We start from the raw sequence: 14,453 nt of genomic DNA, 5'->3' as shown, positions 1-14,453 counted from the left end.
GCCGCCCAGCGCGGGGCTCTCGCCGTCTGCCTGCCTGGCTGCCTGCGTGGCGCTGACGTCACGGGGCTGTAACGTGCTCCACATAGGCACACACGGGGCGGCGAGCGAGCTCCCTCCCACATCCCATCGCCGCTCGCTTCGGCCGGCCTACTGGGCTGTCGCAGGCGGAAGGCCTGCGCATGCGCGAGGTTTTCGCGCCTTCGGGATTCCCTTCACGCCTTCCTCCTCCCGGGTCCTTGAGAGCGCGGGAAGCGGCAGCGCGAGACCGGCGTTGAGCCTGGTAGGTATTGCGCTTGCCAAGGCAGTCATTTGGGAAATGAAAACTTGCAAAGCAAGCAACCAGTTCAATCTGAGGTACGTGTATGCTTAATATCCTGTATCTGAAACCTGTTCTCCCCCCTCCCCCACACTTGGTGCCATTTTCATCTACACATGCAGCAGAGTAAGTTGACCCAGAATAGTACCAATTCAGATGGCAGATGGGAGAATGACAGTGCTGAATGCTTTCCCATGTAGAACAGTCCCTGCAAATAAAAACCTAGCATATTTGGAAGAGGGATGCTAGCCTAACCATTACCTTCTATGCTGTTACTATTTTTTTATATAAGTAAAAAGTGACCTTTCCCCATCTGGCATGGTGGTGTGCCTTGAGATTTTTTTCATGAAACAAGTGTGCCTTTGCCCAAAAAAGGTTGGGAAACACTGATTTAAGCAAGTCTGCTTTGAGGAGAACTGAGAACTTAGGTCCGTTAATTTAAATGGGTCTGCTCTGAGCTGCCCCCCAAATACAATTTGTGATTAATATATATAGTCTCGCCCATTGTGTTCCCCGTGGACAGCACAAAAAATTCAGACACCCACCAAGGCCCCTCTGCTCCCGCTCTCTCCCCAAGACCACTCCCCATACCTGTTCTGGCCTCGAAGAAGTTTTCTCCAAGGTGAAGCTGATAAGGGTATCCAGCAGCCTCTGCCCAGTTTCAGCCAAGTACAGGTTAATTACGTAGGACTGGTTGTGGCAGGATAAGGATTCCTTAAGTGTCATTCAGAAGAAATTAAAAGAAAGGGGGGGGGATAGGATTTAATATCAAGGCCACCATCATGCATGCAGTATCACCACGAGCAACAGAGTAGCTACCCGACCCAAGGAGTGAAGATTGTGATGGGGTGGGGTGCACTGTCCTGAGAACAAGCCTGCATGAATAAAAGGGTCATGCTCTCACCCTCCTTGCTCCTCCTTTGCACGCGGGGAAAGATTTTAAAAAATCTGCTTTTATAATTGTTAATAGCGCCCCATTGTGCACAAACTCAGGAAACTGTGGTTTGTTCTAACTCAGTTGAGGTTTTTTAAAAACAAAGGTATTGAAGCATGGCTTGATCCCAATTTGTTCTAACTCGCCACAGTTGGAACTAACTACAGTTGGTGTACAACGGCCTCGGTCTTGTATACCTGAAGGTGCGTCTCCACCCCCATCATTTAGCCCGGACAGTAAGGTCCAGTGCAAAGGGCTTTCTGGTGGTTCCCTCACTGTGAGAAGTGAGGTTACAGGGAACCAGGCACAAGGTCTTCTCGGTAGTGGCGCCTGCCCTGTGGAACATCCTCCCAACAGATGTCAAAGCAATAAGCAACTATCTTACTTTCAAAAGACATCTGAAGGCAGCCCTGTTTAGGGAGGTTTTTAATGTTTAATGCTGTATTGTGTTTTTAATATTTGGTTGGGAACCGCCCAGAGTGGCTGGGTAACCCCAGCCAGATAGGCAGGGTATAAATAATAAATTATTATTATTATTACTACTACTACTACAGCCAACTGCCCTTGGTTCTAAAACTAAAGTAAAGGTAAAGGTAAAGGGACCCCTGACCATTAGGTCCAGTCGTGGACGACTCTGGGATTGCGGCGCTCATCTTGCTTTACTGGCCAAGGGAACCGGCATACAGCTTCCGGGTCATGTGGCCAGCATGACTAAGCCGCTTCTGGCGAACCAGAGCAGCGCACGGAAACGCTGTTTACCTTCCCACCTGAGCAGTACCTATTTATCTACTTGCACTTTAACGTGCTTTCCAACTGCTAGGTTGGCAGGAGCAGGGACAGAGCAACGGGAGCTCACCCCGTCGAGGGGATTCGAACCACCGACCTTCTGATCGGCAGGTCCTAGGCTCTGTGGTTTAACCCACAGCGCCACCCGCGTCCCTAAAACCAAAGTAGAAGATTTCAGTTTCCTCTTCTTTCAGACGGGAAAGGAGAGGGGAAAGTGTGCAGACCCAAGGCTTGTGCTAGCTCATGGTCATAACATAAGGCCAAGGTTTCCCTGTTACACCTGAAATCATAGTTTTTGCTAACTACAGTTGTGAACCTAGACCATTATTCTGAGCTTCCAAACTTAGGACAGGAAGTGCCGCCTGCTTCCATTTTCCATCAGCTTCAGAAGTTCACTCCTGTCTCCATGGTCATTAAGGCAAAAGGACAGTCATCACTGTAGCTTGTCAATGGGTGGTGAACACAGACGTACCAACAAACCACAGTCAGGAGAAATCATGTTGTGTTATGCCGATTTGGTGGCCTCTCTCAAACCATAGATTGTGAGCTGACATGGTTGTTGCGTGGATCACAAGATAATCCACATGCAGCACTCTGAGAATTTGAAACCACTATAAATAGTATCCATTTAAGCTGCTACTTAATTTGTTGTTATTTAAAAAACAAAGCAATAATGCCCTCTCTGCACTCACCAGTATTTTGGCTCACAAGAATACCTAATTTCAGAGTGTGGGCAATTGCCTTCTGCAATTTTATTCTTTAACACAAAAGAAGTCTACCACAAGGTTTCCAAAGTCACACAGTGGGAGAATCTCAAGTAGTAAGAATGTCTGAACAAACCAAGATATAAAACAAGACTAGCTGCCTCCTTTCACACAAACCAGCAAACCAACTACGAAGCTGTCAGCTATAGTTCAGCCTTCCCCAACTTGGTGCCCTCCAGATGTTTCAGACTACAGTACCCATCCGCCCAAGTAAGCATGCTTCTGCTGCCCAGGGCTGCAGTCCAGCTGCCTTTCCTGTTTCCTGCAATCTGAGAAATTATGGTTAACAGCTTCTGTAACAAGCCAGGACACTAAACCATGGTTTGCAGTTGACTTCATATCTTGGCTCATCCCAGAGCTATTAACTATAGTAACCTGATTCAGAGAAAATGGGTAAGTTAAGTTAAAGACATCACCATTTGTTTGCTGGCTCACACCGAGAGAAGGGAAGTTGCCAAAATGTTTGTATCTCAGCTTATTAAAAGTAGAGAGACGATTGCCTGAATGCAGACAAGTAATCACACTGCAGCAACAAAAGCCACCATGATCCTGAGGAAGTCGAGGGCATTTCAGGGACAAGCCAAGCTTCTGATTTCACCCAACATGTCACCCTCAAACTTACCACTTCGGCCTTGCAGGTGAGGACCGCGGCTACCGTTTTCTCATTGGTGGTTGCGAAGGTCACAAGGACAGCCTGAGAAACGCAGCAGTGAGAGAATGAATAAGGAAAATGCTCCTGGAAGAAACACTGGGTTTGGTGGGGTGAGAGGTGCACTTAGATAAAAGTTCCCTTGGGTGACCTTGGCCTAGGAGCTTAGGCGATAAACCTGAGCTTGAACATCAGACTACAGGAGGACCGGCTGCCTACTGAAATATCCCTGCACCGAGTCATATCACCAGCTCACCCTGCTCAGATCTTCCTCTTAGAGAGACAAATTTCCCAAGGTATCGAGTAGAGAGGGATTTCGGTAACTTAAGAAGTTGCCTTATACTGAATCAGACCCACTGGTCCATCTAGTTCAGTATTGTCTGCACTAGCTGGCAGTGGTCCTCCAGGGTTTTAGAAAGTGGGACATTCCCAGACCTACTTGGAGATGTCAGAGATAGAGCCTGGGACTTTCTGCATGCAAAGCAGATGGGCTGTAGTTAAGTGGGAGAACTTCTCAAACCAACTGCCCCTGATCTTTTTAAAACAGGAGGTGTCCTGGAGCCTTCTGCAGCCGAGATGCGGAAACCTGCCACCTTCCAGGCATTGCTGGGCTCCATCATCATCCCTGGCCACCGGCAATACTGCCTGGGCCTGATGGAGTTATAGTCCAACATCCTCTAGGTCGCCACAGGCTCCCCCACCCACTAACTAGACCGTCACTTACGTTTACAGGTGGGTTACTGCCATCACAGCTCTGCCTTCTTTTAATGTAGGGATGTGAAGCTTGTGGTCCTCCAGAACTTGCTGGACTACAACTCCCACCATCCCACCTGCCAGCATGGCCAATCATCGGGGCTGATGGGAATTGGAGTCCAACAATCTCTGGAGGACAACAGGTTCCTCATTCCTGATCTATGGAGAGATCACACACACTGCGCTACAGCCCTTTCTCAATGTACATTGGCAGACAGTTGGTAACATTCCTCAAGGGGACTGGCTTTTAACAGGTAAAACATCAAGGTGTTGGCACTGCAGTGTAGGAGTGCAAATATCCAGAGATGTAGTGACCAGGTGGGATTGCTATGAGGAATTATAACAAATATAGGGTAAGCCATCTGTGTCAGCAATGAAAGCATTGTGTTGACTGGGTTTAAACTATTTTGATATGATTCTTGATCAATCTACACCTCTGCATCTCTGGCCATTTCCTCTACTGCCCCTTTCTCTTTCTTGAGGAGTCACGTACACAGTCCAGTTGCTTCGCCAGGCAGGCTTCTGGGTCATCAAAGACAGTGGGCAAGTTTCTTTGATGTAGGATGTTAATCTTAGGGCCAGGAAACAAGATCTCACATGAAGGTCCGCTGTCCTCCTGGCCATCCTTCTTATCCTATGTATATTGCTTGTTTATTACCTCCGGTGTTGCCAAATGCTCTTTTTTGTAGTTCTGTTCTTTGTTTACCTTGTGCTTAATTAGTTTTTGCAGTTTAACTTGTCCCCACGTGGGTTTGTGGAAATGCTCAGAAGAAATCTGACTGGTTCTTACGAACACTCTGTAAAAAGTTCTTTTGTGAATAAAACGGCCTGGGCCAGGGGCTGCACACGGACAAGCACAGAGAGATGATTATACGCATCCTTCTCAGAGTCTTGCTGGTTCAAGCCTCTGTGTGTATTCTTACTAATCAGAGTTCAATCCTTCCTTTACTTTGCAAACGCAACACTGCAGCAGCAGCTTCTCCTCTTCATTTTTCCTTTTTAAAAATAATAATAATAGGGCACCATTTCCTTTTACCTGCGGAAAATCCCGGAGGAGGCTCAGCACGCCATTCCGATGCTGGAGCAGCGCAAAGTGGCTTGGAGACAGCTGCAGGAAGAACTGAGTGCGGGAAGCGCTGGCGGAATTGGGCTGAGAGGAAAGCAAACGGGGCGGGAAGCCGCTGGCAAACTCCAGACCAAGGGACTGTGGAGGGGGGAAGAGGAGGAGGCAAGTCAGGCAAACATGGGACGTAAGAGGAGGAGAAGAGCCCTGTAGCATCCAGTGGCCAACCAAAGGATGCCTCTGGGCAGTGGAGAGAGTATATCGCCACTGATGGCCCTATTCCCCATGGATTTGTGTAATCCACATTGGTGTCCATTGCTACACGAGAACATTCGATCAGACCACTGGTCCATCTGGCCCAGCATCCTGGTCTCACAGTTACCCACCAGTTGCCTCAATGGGAAACCAGCAACTGGGATATGGGCACAACAGCACTCTGCCATGTGCAACTCCCAGCAACTGGGATTCAGAAACGTATGGCCTCCAACGGGGGAATTTGTCTAATCCTAGCTGACAGCTATCACTACATCCTATAACGTAAAAGCATGGGCCCTGAAGCTAGATCTGGTCAAATACTCATCTAAGCCGGCATCCGGTTCTTGCAGTGGTCCACCAGAAGTCTTAAAAGGATGCCTGAATGGAAAGGCGGAACTTTCTCTGCTTGTGATTTCCAACAACTGGTTGGTCCTCAAAGGCTTCTGACTATAGGGGCAGAGCACAGCTGCCGTCGTTTGCAGCCATTGATAGCCATTCTCCTCCTCTATGGAGGCTATCCATGTTATTGACCTTCCCACAGGGGTTCCCTGACACAGATGGTGCAGCATCAAAAAGACGGGGAAATTAGCTGCGTTACAAAAGCCATTGGAAGAGCACAGCTGAATAAGCCATCACAATGCAGTGCTCTGATCTCACCGAACTCTGTGCGCGGAATCTGAGCACAGCAGCAATCTCCCGACTTGGGGATTCCCCGTAAATAGGCTTTCCAGGGGGAAAACTGGGGACATTTTTGTCCTGACAAGTTTCCCCAGCTAAATAAATGGGTCTTTATCAAGAGTACCCACTTGTTAGGTTTCTAGTCTTGTTTTGAATGCATCTTTAAACAAAAACAAAATCTGTTTTTAACTATAGTGGAACCTCAGCTCCTGAACAGAATGCATTCCAGGAGTCCATTCAACTCCCAAAATGGTTCAGGAATGAAGGCGCGGCTTCCGATTGGCTGCAGGAGCTTCCTGCAGCCAATCGGAAGTAGCGCTGGATGTTTGGCTTCCAAAGAACGTACGAAAACCGAAACAGCCACTTCCGGTTTTCGATCATTCGGGAACCAGAACGTTCAGCTCCCAAGGCGTTCAGAAGCCGAGGTTCCACTGTATCATGTATGTCAATTGCCTTGAGAGTAAGGTTTAGAAGGCAATTAATAAATCAAAGGTATTATGATTATTAACTGGCATTCAGAGGCGCACTGCCTCCAACAGGGGAAGGAGAACATAGCTGCCATAGCTAGTAACCCTTCTGATATATGCCAAGTTGAAAGCCAAACCCATCCAAAGGTATCAGCCTGCTTCCTAGACCCCTCACCTGCAGTGGAATCTGCTTCACCTCTTCCCCAGAATCCAGGGACAAGGCATAGAGTGAGTGAGTGGCTGAGTCGGCGCACAAGAGGACTCCCTCTCCGACCACGCCACAAGCTCCATTCAGAGTCCTTGCCCAGGGGGCTGCCACCTTGACCTGCAGAAGGAAAAAAGTGTTGAGAAACTGGATTCACATCCCCAACAGCAGCTCCCTTCTCCACCACACACAGCAGAGACATTTTCATTAAGAGTCTAAATACTGATATAATATGCTGCCCAATTTATCAAGGGCACCTGTTGTTGTTTTTCCTTTTTAGTCAATCAAAAGGTTTTGTGATGATTCAGTGGTAGCCAACACGGTGCCCTTGAAATGATGCTGGACTACAGCTCCCATAATCCCTGACAGGTGGTCATGCTGTCTGGGGCTGAGTCCAACAGGCAGATGGACGGCCGCAGGTTCCTTGTCCTTGAACTCTTGCTTTCGCTGCCCCTCAGCTAGCTCCCTCCATCCCTTGCCTATACTGTCCCCAGCTACCTCTGCCTTCTTTTAATGAAGGATGGAGAGCCTGTGGTTCCTCTGGATGTTGTTGGGACTACAACCCCTGTTATCCCTGACCACTAACTGTGCTGGCTGGGTTGATGGAAGCTGGGAGTCCAATCACAGTTACAGTTTACTAACCCAATTGATTAAACACTGCAGTGCTAAAGGTAAAGGTAAAGGGACCCCTTACCATTAGGTCCAGTCATGACCGACTCTGGGGTTGCGGCGTTCATCTCACTTTATTGGCCGAGGGAGCCGGCATATAGCTTCCGGGTCATGTGGCCAGCATGACTAAGCCGCTTCTAGCGAACCAGAGCAGCACAAAGAAATGCTGTTTACCTTCCTGCCGGAGCGGTACCTATTTATCTACTTGCACTTTGAGGTGCTTTCGAACTGCTAGGTTGGCAGGAGCTGGGACCAAGCAACGGGAGCTCACCCCGTCGCGGAGATTCGAACCGCCAACCTTCTGGTCGGCAAGTCCTAGGCTCTGTGGTTTAACCCACAATGCCACTCGCGTCCCTGCTAAAGGTAAAGGGACCCCTGACCATTAGGTCCAGTCGTGACCGACTCTGGGGTTGCAGCGCTCATCTCGCTTTATTGGATGGAAGCTGGGAGTCCAATCACCTCTGGATTGCACAGTTACAGTTTATTAACCCAATTGATTAAACACTGCAGTGCTACTCAGGAATAATTCTCACAGGGGTCAGTCAAGTTCACCCTTAAGTAAGCACACACAGAATCACAGTCTTAAATCTGCAAATTTCCCAAATGCCATCCTCCCTCCTGGGGAAAAAAGTAAGCAAAAACCCAGCTTTTCGCAAGGAAACAGAAATTCCATTCTGAGCCCAGACCTTGTCCTACCTGTCTTGTGATCTCTCCATCCTCAACGCTGAAGGTTACGATGCTGAAGTGGCTTTGAGGACTGACTCCAACTGCGTGCACCGCCCCTGTCCCGTGGGAATACACCAGCTGATACTGGACAATCTCACTAGCAAGGAATATCAGAAGTTGATTAAGTCAGCCAGCTGTCACCACAAGTCTTTGGGGGACAGGGGAAGGTAGAGCTTGGAAGCTCCAGGATCTACGTGGTCACCTTCCAGCCTACCAGCAAAGCAGCCCCGAGGAAGCATGACAAGAGCAGCTGCCTCTTGTTTACCCCCAGAACCTAGTAACCAGTGGTAGGCTGCCCCTGAACATGGAGGTGCAGCCATCAGTAACAAATGTCTTCAGATTTACATGGAATGACAACACATATCTAATGATCAGGCTGCTGGTGATGTTACTTCCACAGGCAAAACAGCACCATATGCACATCACCAGACTGGGGGGCACCCAAAGGTTTGTAGAAGTACCAAAAAAAGGGGGGACTTAAGTTGAGGAGAAGGGAGTCCTAAGATCAGACCAATGAGGACTGTGAGCATGGAAAGTTGACTGATTAGCTGATCAGAAGGCAGATAAAACAGAAAACCGTGAGGGGGGGTGGAGGAGGTGGAACAGAATGGAGCAGCTGGAACACATAGGAAAGGGTCTTACAGCAAGTCAAAACCACTGGTCTGGTTAGCTAGCATTGCCTACACTGACCAGCAGCAGCTCCCCAGTGTTTCAGGTGGAGGACATTCCCAGGCCTACAAGGAGATGAATCTGGGACCTTCCGCATGCAAAGCAGATGTCCTGTCAACAGGTACGGCCCTCCCTGTGTGTTTTTGTATTCCACTTGTTCTTGTTTAACTGATCCATCCCAATGTGCATAAGAAGAACCTAAAGGCCCTTGAGGAATCTAAATCCTGAATAAGCAGCAAGCAACACCCCATTTACAGACCCCGTTTGCCTCCTATGAAGACAATGACCTAATGTTTTTCTGCCTGTGTGGGAGCGTATTTATTTTTGGGGGAGTATGGCAGAGCACTTAGCTACTTTGGTCTATTATTTCCCAACCCTTCCAGGAGATGGATTGAACCTGGGACCATTCTGCATGCAGAGCAGGTGTTCTACCACTGAGCTACAGCCCCTCCCTGAACCAGAGACGAGCACGGCCCACGATCACCTCCTACCTTTCTGGCAAATGCTCTAACCACTTCTGATGGCCATTGGAGAGGTAGTGAAGAGAGAGCACGTTCTTCTTCAAGATGGCTACGTGTTTCACCATGTCCTGAAGTCCCACCAAACTAGCCATCTGAAAACTTGAACAGTCAGACACACAAATGGTTTAGTACAGCCACAGACCGAGAGAACTCACCGCAGAATTAAAAACATACAACTAGCTAAAACAATTATGACTAGAGGATGAGATTCATTTTGTTTCACAAAACTGATACTATGCCTGACTGCAGAAACAAAACTCAAAGCAGTTTATGAAAAGAATGGAATTATAAGGGAAGGGCGGGGAAGCCAGTTAGAAACAGCTATTGAAAACATTCCAAAATAATTAAAACCAACAATAAGTTAAAAGCCAGATTAAAACAGGCACCAGCGTTCTATGTGCCTGGATAGGCCAGCCTAAACAAGAGTGCTTTTAGCAGGCCCCAAAAAGAGAAGAGTGAAGGTGTTTGCCTAATGTTAATCAGCAAGGAGTTCCGCAGTGTGGGTGCTGCCACACTCAAAGAGCAATTTCTAAAAAATGTGGAACAAGTATTATGTGGCTTCTGCAAAAGTGCCAGTTCCATAGATTGGAGCCAGTATGGTGTAGTGGTTAAGAGCGGTAGTCTCGTAATCTGGGGAACCGGGTTCGCTCCTCGGCTCCTCCACATGCAGCTGCTGGGTGACCTTGGGCCAGTCACACTTCTTTGAAGTCTCTCAGCCCCACTCACCTCACAGTGTTTGTTGTGGGGGAGGAAGGGAAAGGAGAATGTTAGCCGCTTTGAGACTCCTGAAGGGGAGTGAAAGGCGGGATATCAAATCCAAAACTCACTCACTCTCTCTCTCTGGAGCAGTCAAGTGGGCTTGTATGGGGTAAGGTAAGGTGATCTCACAAGCAAACTGGTCCCAAATCACTCAGGGCTTTATTTATTAAAAGTAACAACTTGAGCTTGGTCCGGTAGCGGATCGGCAACCAGTGCAGGTCTCTACAAATGTACTTCCTTTTTTTCAAGGAACAGACAAAATACTACACCTTATTTATGCTGAAGTCAGAAAGCTTTCTGCAACCCTTTCAATAAAATGGGAAGAAGCATCCCTCAAGCAAAAGAACATAACGTCTACAGAAGATTTTCCAGGGAAAGAGTTCTTAATCGTGGGAGAATCAACCTCTGTATACACTCACAGTGCAGAGGAAGAACATGATCAACGGGACCCTATATATGGTGATAATAAAATCTGCCATTACCCCCCAAAAGGTTGCAAACGAGTTCCCCAACATTCCACCCACCCACCCAAAATTCTCACCTGCCAGCATCCATCGATATCTCCCAGTTCAAGCCCCCGATGTTGGTCTCCCAGGAGCGCAGGAGGCGACCACCGTTGGAGACAGTGATGGCATCTATACGATGGGGTGGTGAAAACAGCCGGTATATTATAAGTACCCACAAACAGAGCTCAGAAGAAGCGTATGCCCTCCTTCATAATAAGGAGGTGGTGAATCTACACCTGACTTTCCTCATTTTGTTTTGGAACAAGCAAGGCCTGCAGCCACTCCGTCTCATCCATTTGTGTTCAACTCCATAGAACGGGACGAAGAACACAGGACTCTCCCCAGGACATACCCTCTCCTGGACCAGCTCAGCACCCTCCTTGAGGGTTTTTATATTACTGCAATTATGTCCTTGGACTCATATAATGGTTCTTGCATGCCCAGACAAAGGATAAAGAGAGGCATATGCGTGTGTGTGTAGAAACCAGACTGTGCTAAGGTAAAATTCACACTTGTTGCTCTGCCCACGTTTGACTCAATAGGGAATGCAGGCCTCAAGTGAAAAAACAAGGCTCCCTGCCCCTATTGTAAAACAGCCAAGGACTTGCTGGGCTCATAGTTTTGTCTCTCAACTCTCAGTCTTCCCGCCTTTACCCCAGTATGGCTCCCCTTTATCACATACACAGCCCAACAAGACAATGACAATAATCCACCAACAGCATACAAATCAATATGGCTAACCTGATCCAAAACACCCACAGCCAATCACAAACAAACAACCACACCCTAGGCCAACCCCAACCTCTCTCACCACCAAAGGAACACAAGTGAACAGCACAAGCAACGCTGACACCAAACCCTACATACATTTGTAAAAATGTTACATGGGAAAAATACGAGAGACATTACACTTACTTCTGTAAAACAAGAAAATCTTTAATAATAAAAAAGAAAGAACTCTCAGTCTTCCTTTCTGTAAAATGGGAACACTCAAAGAACCAGAATTTGTGGGGAGGGGAGATCGTTAAGAAATATTATGGCCAGCACTACAGACCTAATAACTCAGCTAGAATACAAATGCTTCACTTACCTTGTCCATGGATCAGCATTGCATCTATCGCTCCTTCAGGAGTTCCTTTGTCCACGTGGCGCCACACTTAAAAAGAAACAGGAGTCCAATGAACAGAGGAAGCTACATTTCAAGGGTTGGGCCATTTTGTCTAATAGCACCCATTTCTCCCAGAATGGCAGTTTGATGGGACCCAAGGGCCATGTAGTCCAACCCTTTGAAATGCAGGAATCACAACTCAAGAATCCCTGACAGATGGCCATCCAAACTCTGCTTAAAAACCTCCAAGGAAGGAGAGTCCACAACCTCCCAAGGGAACCTGTTCCCCTGTCAAACCACTCTTATAGGCAGAAGGTTATTCCTGACGTTTAGTCAGAATCTTCTTCCTTGTAACTTGAAGTCATTGGTTTGAGTCCTACCCTCCAGAGCAGGAGAAAACAAGCATGTTCCCTCTTCCATCCGACAGCCCTTTAGATATTTGAAGATGGCTATCGTATCCCCTCTCTGTTTCCTCTTTCCCAGACTAAACATTCCCAGCTCCTTCGACCGTTCCTCATAAGGCTTGGTTTCCAGACCCTTGATCAACTTGGTCGCTCTCCTCTGCACACGATCCAGCTTGTCAATATTCTTTCTAAATTGTGGTGCCCAGAACTAGACACTGTGTTCCAGACGTGGTCTGGCCAAGGCAGAATAGAGTGGTACTGTTACCATTAGCCTAATGCACTCAGAGCAATTACCGTATTTTTTGCCCTATAGGACGCACTTTTTCCCCTCCAAAAATGAAGGGGAAATGTGTGTGCGTCCTATGGGGTGAATGCAGGCTTCAGGCAGATATCCGCAAGCCTGGGGAGGCCGGCGGAAGTTCCCGCCAGGCTCCCAAGGCTTGTGGATAGCAGCCTGTTCTGGGGGCTGGGGTTGGGGGAAGCTCAGGCTTCCCCCGCCCCAGCCCCGCGTCTGGGGGGGGGGGAATATTTTTTTCCTTTATTTCCCCCCCCCCCAAAAAAACTAGGTGCGCCCTATGGGCCGGTGCGCCCTATAGAGCGAAAAATACGGGTACTCTACATGCGAAGTTGCCTTAGTCTGAGTTGCACATCCACTCCAGCCCCTGCTCCTCATGCAGAGGTTATCACCAATGCGTCTATCAAAGCAATAGGTATAAACAGGCCCCGTCCTGTCCACTGCCTAAGAGATACTCACAGATGTCTCCTGTCCTGGAGTTCAGAGCCGCCATCACATTCTTCTCGGTGGCCACAATGAGCTTCCGGGAGCCCTGCGAAGCTTCCAAGGAGGCAAACTTAAGCTTTCCCACATATTGCTGTCTCCTATTAGAAACACAAAGGGGTGTAGTAGATAGGTAGCCGTGTTGGTCTGCCATAGTCAAAATAAAAAAAATTCCTTCCAGTAGCACCTTAAAGACCAACTAAGTTAGTTCTTGGTATGAGCTTTCGTGTGCATGCACACTTCTTCAGATACACTGAAACAGAAGTTGCCAGATCCTTCTATATAGTGAGAAGGTGGGGAGGGGTGTTACTCAGAAGGGTGGTGGGAATGGGAGATAGGCAGATAGCCGAGAGAGCCTGTTGACGACTCTTAACGACTGTAATAGGTCTTACAGGAAAAGGCAAGGGGTGAGAAGGTGAGAAATGGTTTTCTATCTGCCTATCTGCCTATCTCCCATTCCCACCACCCTTCTGAGTAACACCCCTCCCCACCTTCTCACTATATAGAAGGATCTGGCAACTTCTGTTTCAGTGTATCTGAAGAAGTGTGCATGCACACGAAAGCTCATACCAAGAACTAACTTAGTTGGTCTTTAAGGTGCTACTGGAAGGAATTTTTTTTATTTTGACAAAGGGGTGTGTTTTTGTTCTAAAAATAATGAACAGCACATAGCAGAAAGTACAGTGGTACCTCAGGTTACAGACGCTTCAGGTTACAGACTCCGCTAACCCAGAAATAGTACCTCGGGTTAAGATCTTTGCTTCAGGATGAGAACAGAAATTGTGCTCCAGCGGCGCAGCGGCAGCAGGAGGCCCTATTAGCTAAAGTGGTGCTTCAGGTTAAGAATATTTTCAGGTTAAGAACGGACCTCCAGAACAAATTAAGTACTTAACCCGAGGTATCACTGTAGTGAAATAATGTGGTCAGTTCTGTCAGGCACCAAACATTTAATGCAAAACTTCATGCAACTTTCAAAATAATCCAGATTTACTATGTAAACCACTTTGAGTCTCTGTTAGGGAAAAAGGTGGGATACATAAATAAATAAATATTAACATTAGGCAACATCAAAGAACAGAGGGTCTGCAATCAATCAATCACTTATGGGGGTTTAAACTAGCAGTGACTGATCAGGGGTTCTCTTTCCCTCCATCAGCTTATATTAGAAACCTCCCTCCCTCAGATCAGCACTTCCTGTGGCGGGGAGTTCCGCAGGTGAGGTCAGTTCGGCCTGTCACCCACCAGTCAAACTTGCCCACTTGGTCCTCGTAAACGGCGTCCGCTGGGTGAGGCGAGAGCAGGAGAAACAGCTGGAGTGACAGCAAAGGCCACAGAAACCAGGACGCCGCCATGACAGGCCGGGGAGACTTGGGGGGGGGGTCAAGAGACGGAAGGAGGCCCTCGCTATCCCATCGGGCACCGCGGCACCATAGAGCTTCCGGG

At 48.0% G+C, this 14,453-nt stretch overlaps 1 protein-coding gene across 3 annotated transcripts in view; it reads right to left on the bottom strand.

The window, feature by feature from the left end:
• Window positions 1-14,453, bottom strand: part of EMC1 (ER membrane protein complex subunit 1) — a 26,700-nt gene extending 12,247 nt beyond the window's left edge. For 2 of the 3 annotated variants that reach the window (XR_014528368.1, XR_014528369.1), the window contains exons 1-10: window positions 14,253-14,436; window positions 12,987-13,111; window positions 11,811-11,876; window positions 10,756-10,849; window positions 9,426-9,554; window positions 8,236-8,362; window positions 6,841-6,990; window positions 5,239-5,406; window positions 3,423-3,494; window positions 908-1,030 (exon numbers count right to left, since the gene is read on the bottom strand). Coding sequence is in view for 1 of the 3 variants with exons in the window: in XM_083512674.1 (XP_083368800.1) it covers window positions 908-1,030; window positions 3,423-3,494; window positions 5,239-5,406; window positions 6,841-6,990; window positions 8,236-8,362; window positions 9,426-9,554; window positions 10,756-10,849; window positions 11,811-11,876; window positions 12,987-13,111; window positions 14,253-14,362 (1,164 nt within the window). In the remaining 2 variants the exon portion in view is untranslated. Of the gene's footprint in view, window positions 1-907; window positions 1,031-3,422; window positions 3,495-5,238; window positions 5,407-6,840; window positions 6,991-8,235; window positions 8,363-9,425; window positions 9,555-10,755; window positions 10,850-11,810; window positions 11,877-12,986; window positions 13,112-14,252 lie in introns of all 3 variants that reach the window. The other variant, XM_083512674.1, reaches the window with a different exon arrangement.

Source organism: Podarcis liolepis (assembly GCF_965112155.1).
Source record: "Podarcis liolepis genome assembly, chromosome: 7".
In the NCBI taxonomy this organism is placed as follows: Eukaryota; Metazoa; Chordata; class Lepidosauria; order Squamata; family Lacertidae; genus Podarcis; species Podarcis liolepis.
This window is presented reverse-complemented; position numbering and strand designations above follow the sequence as displayed.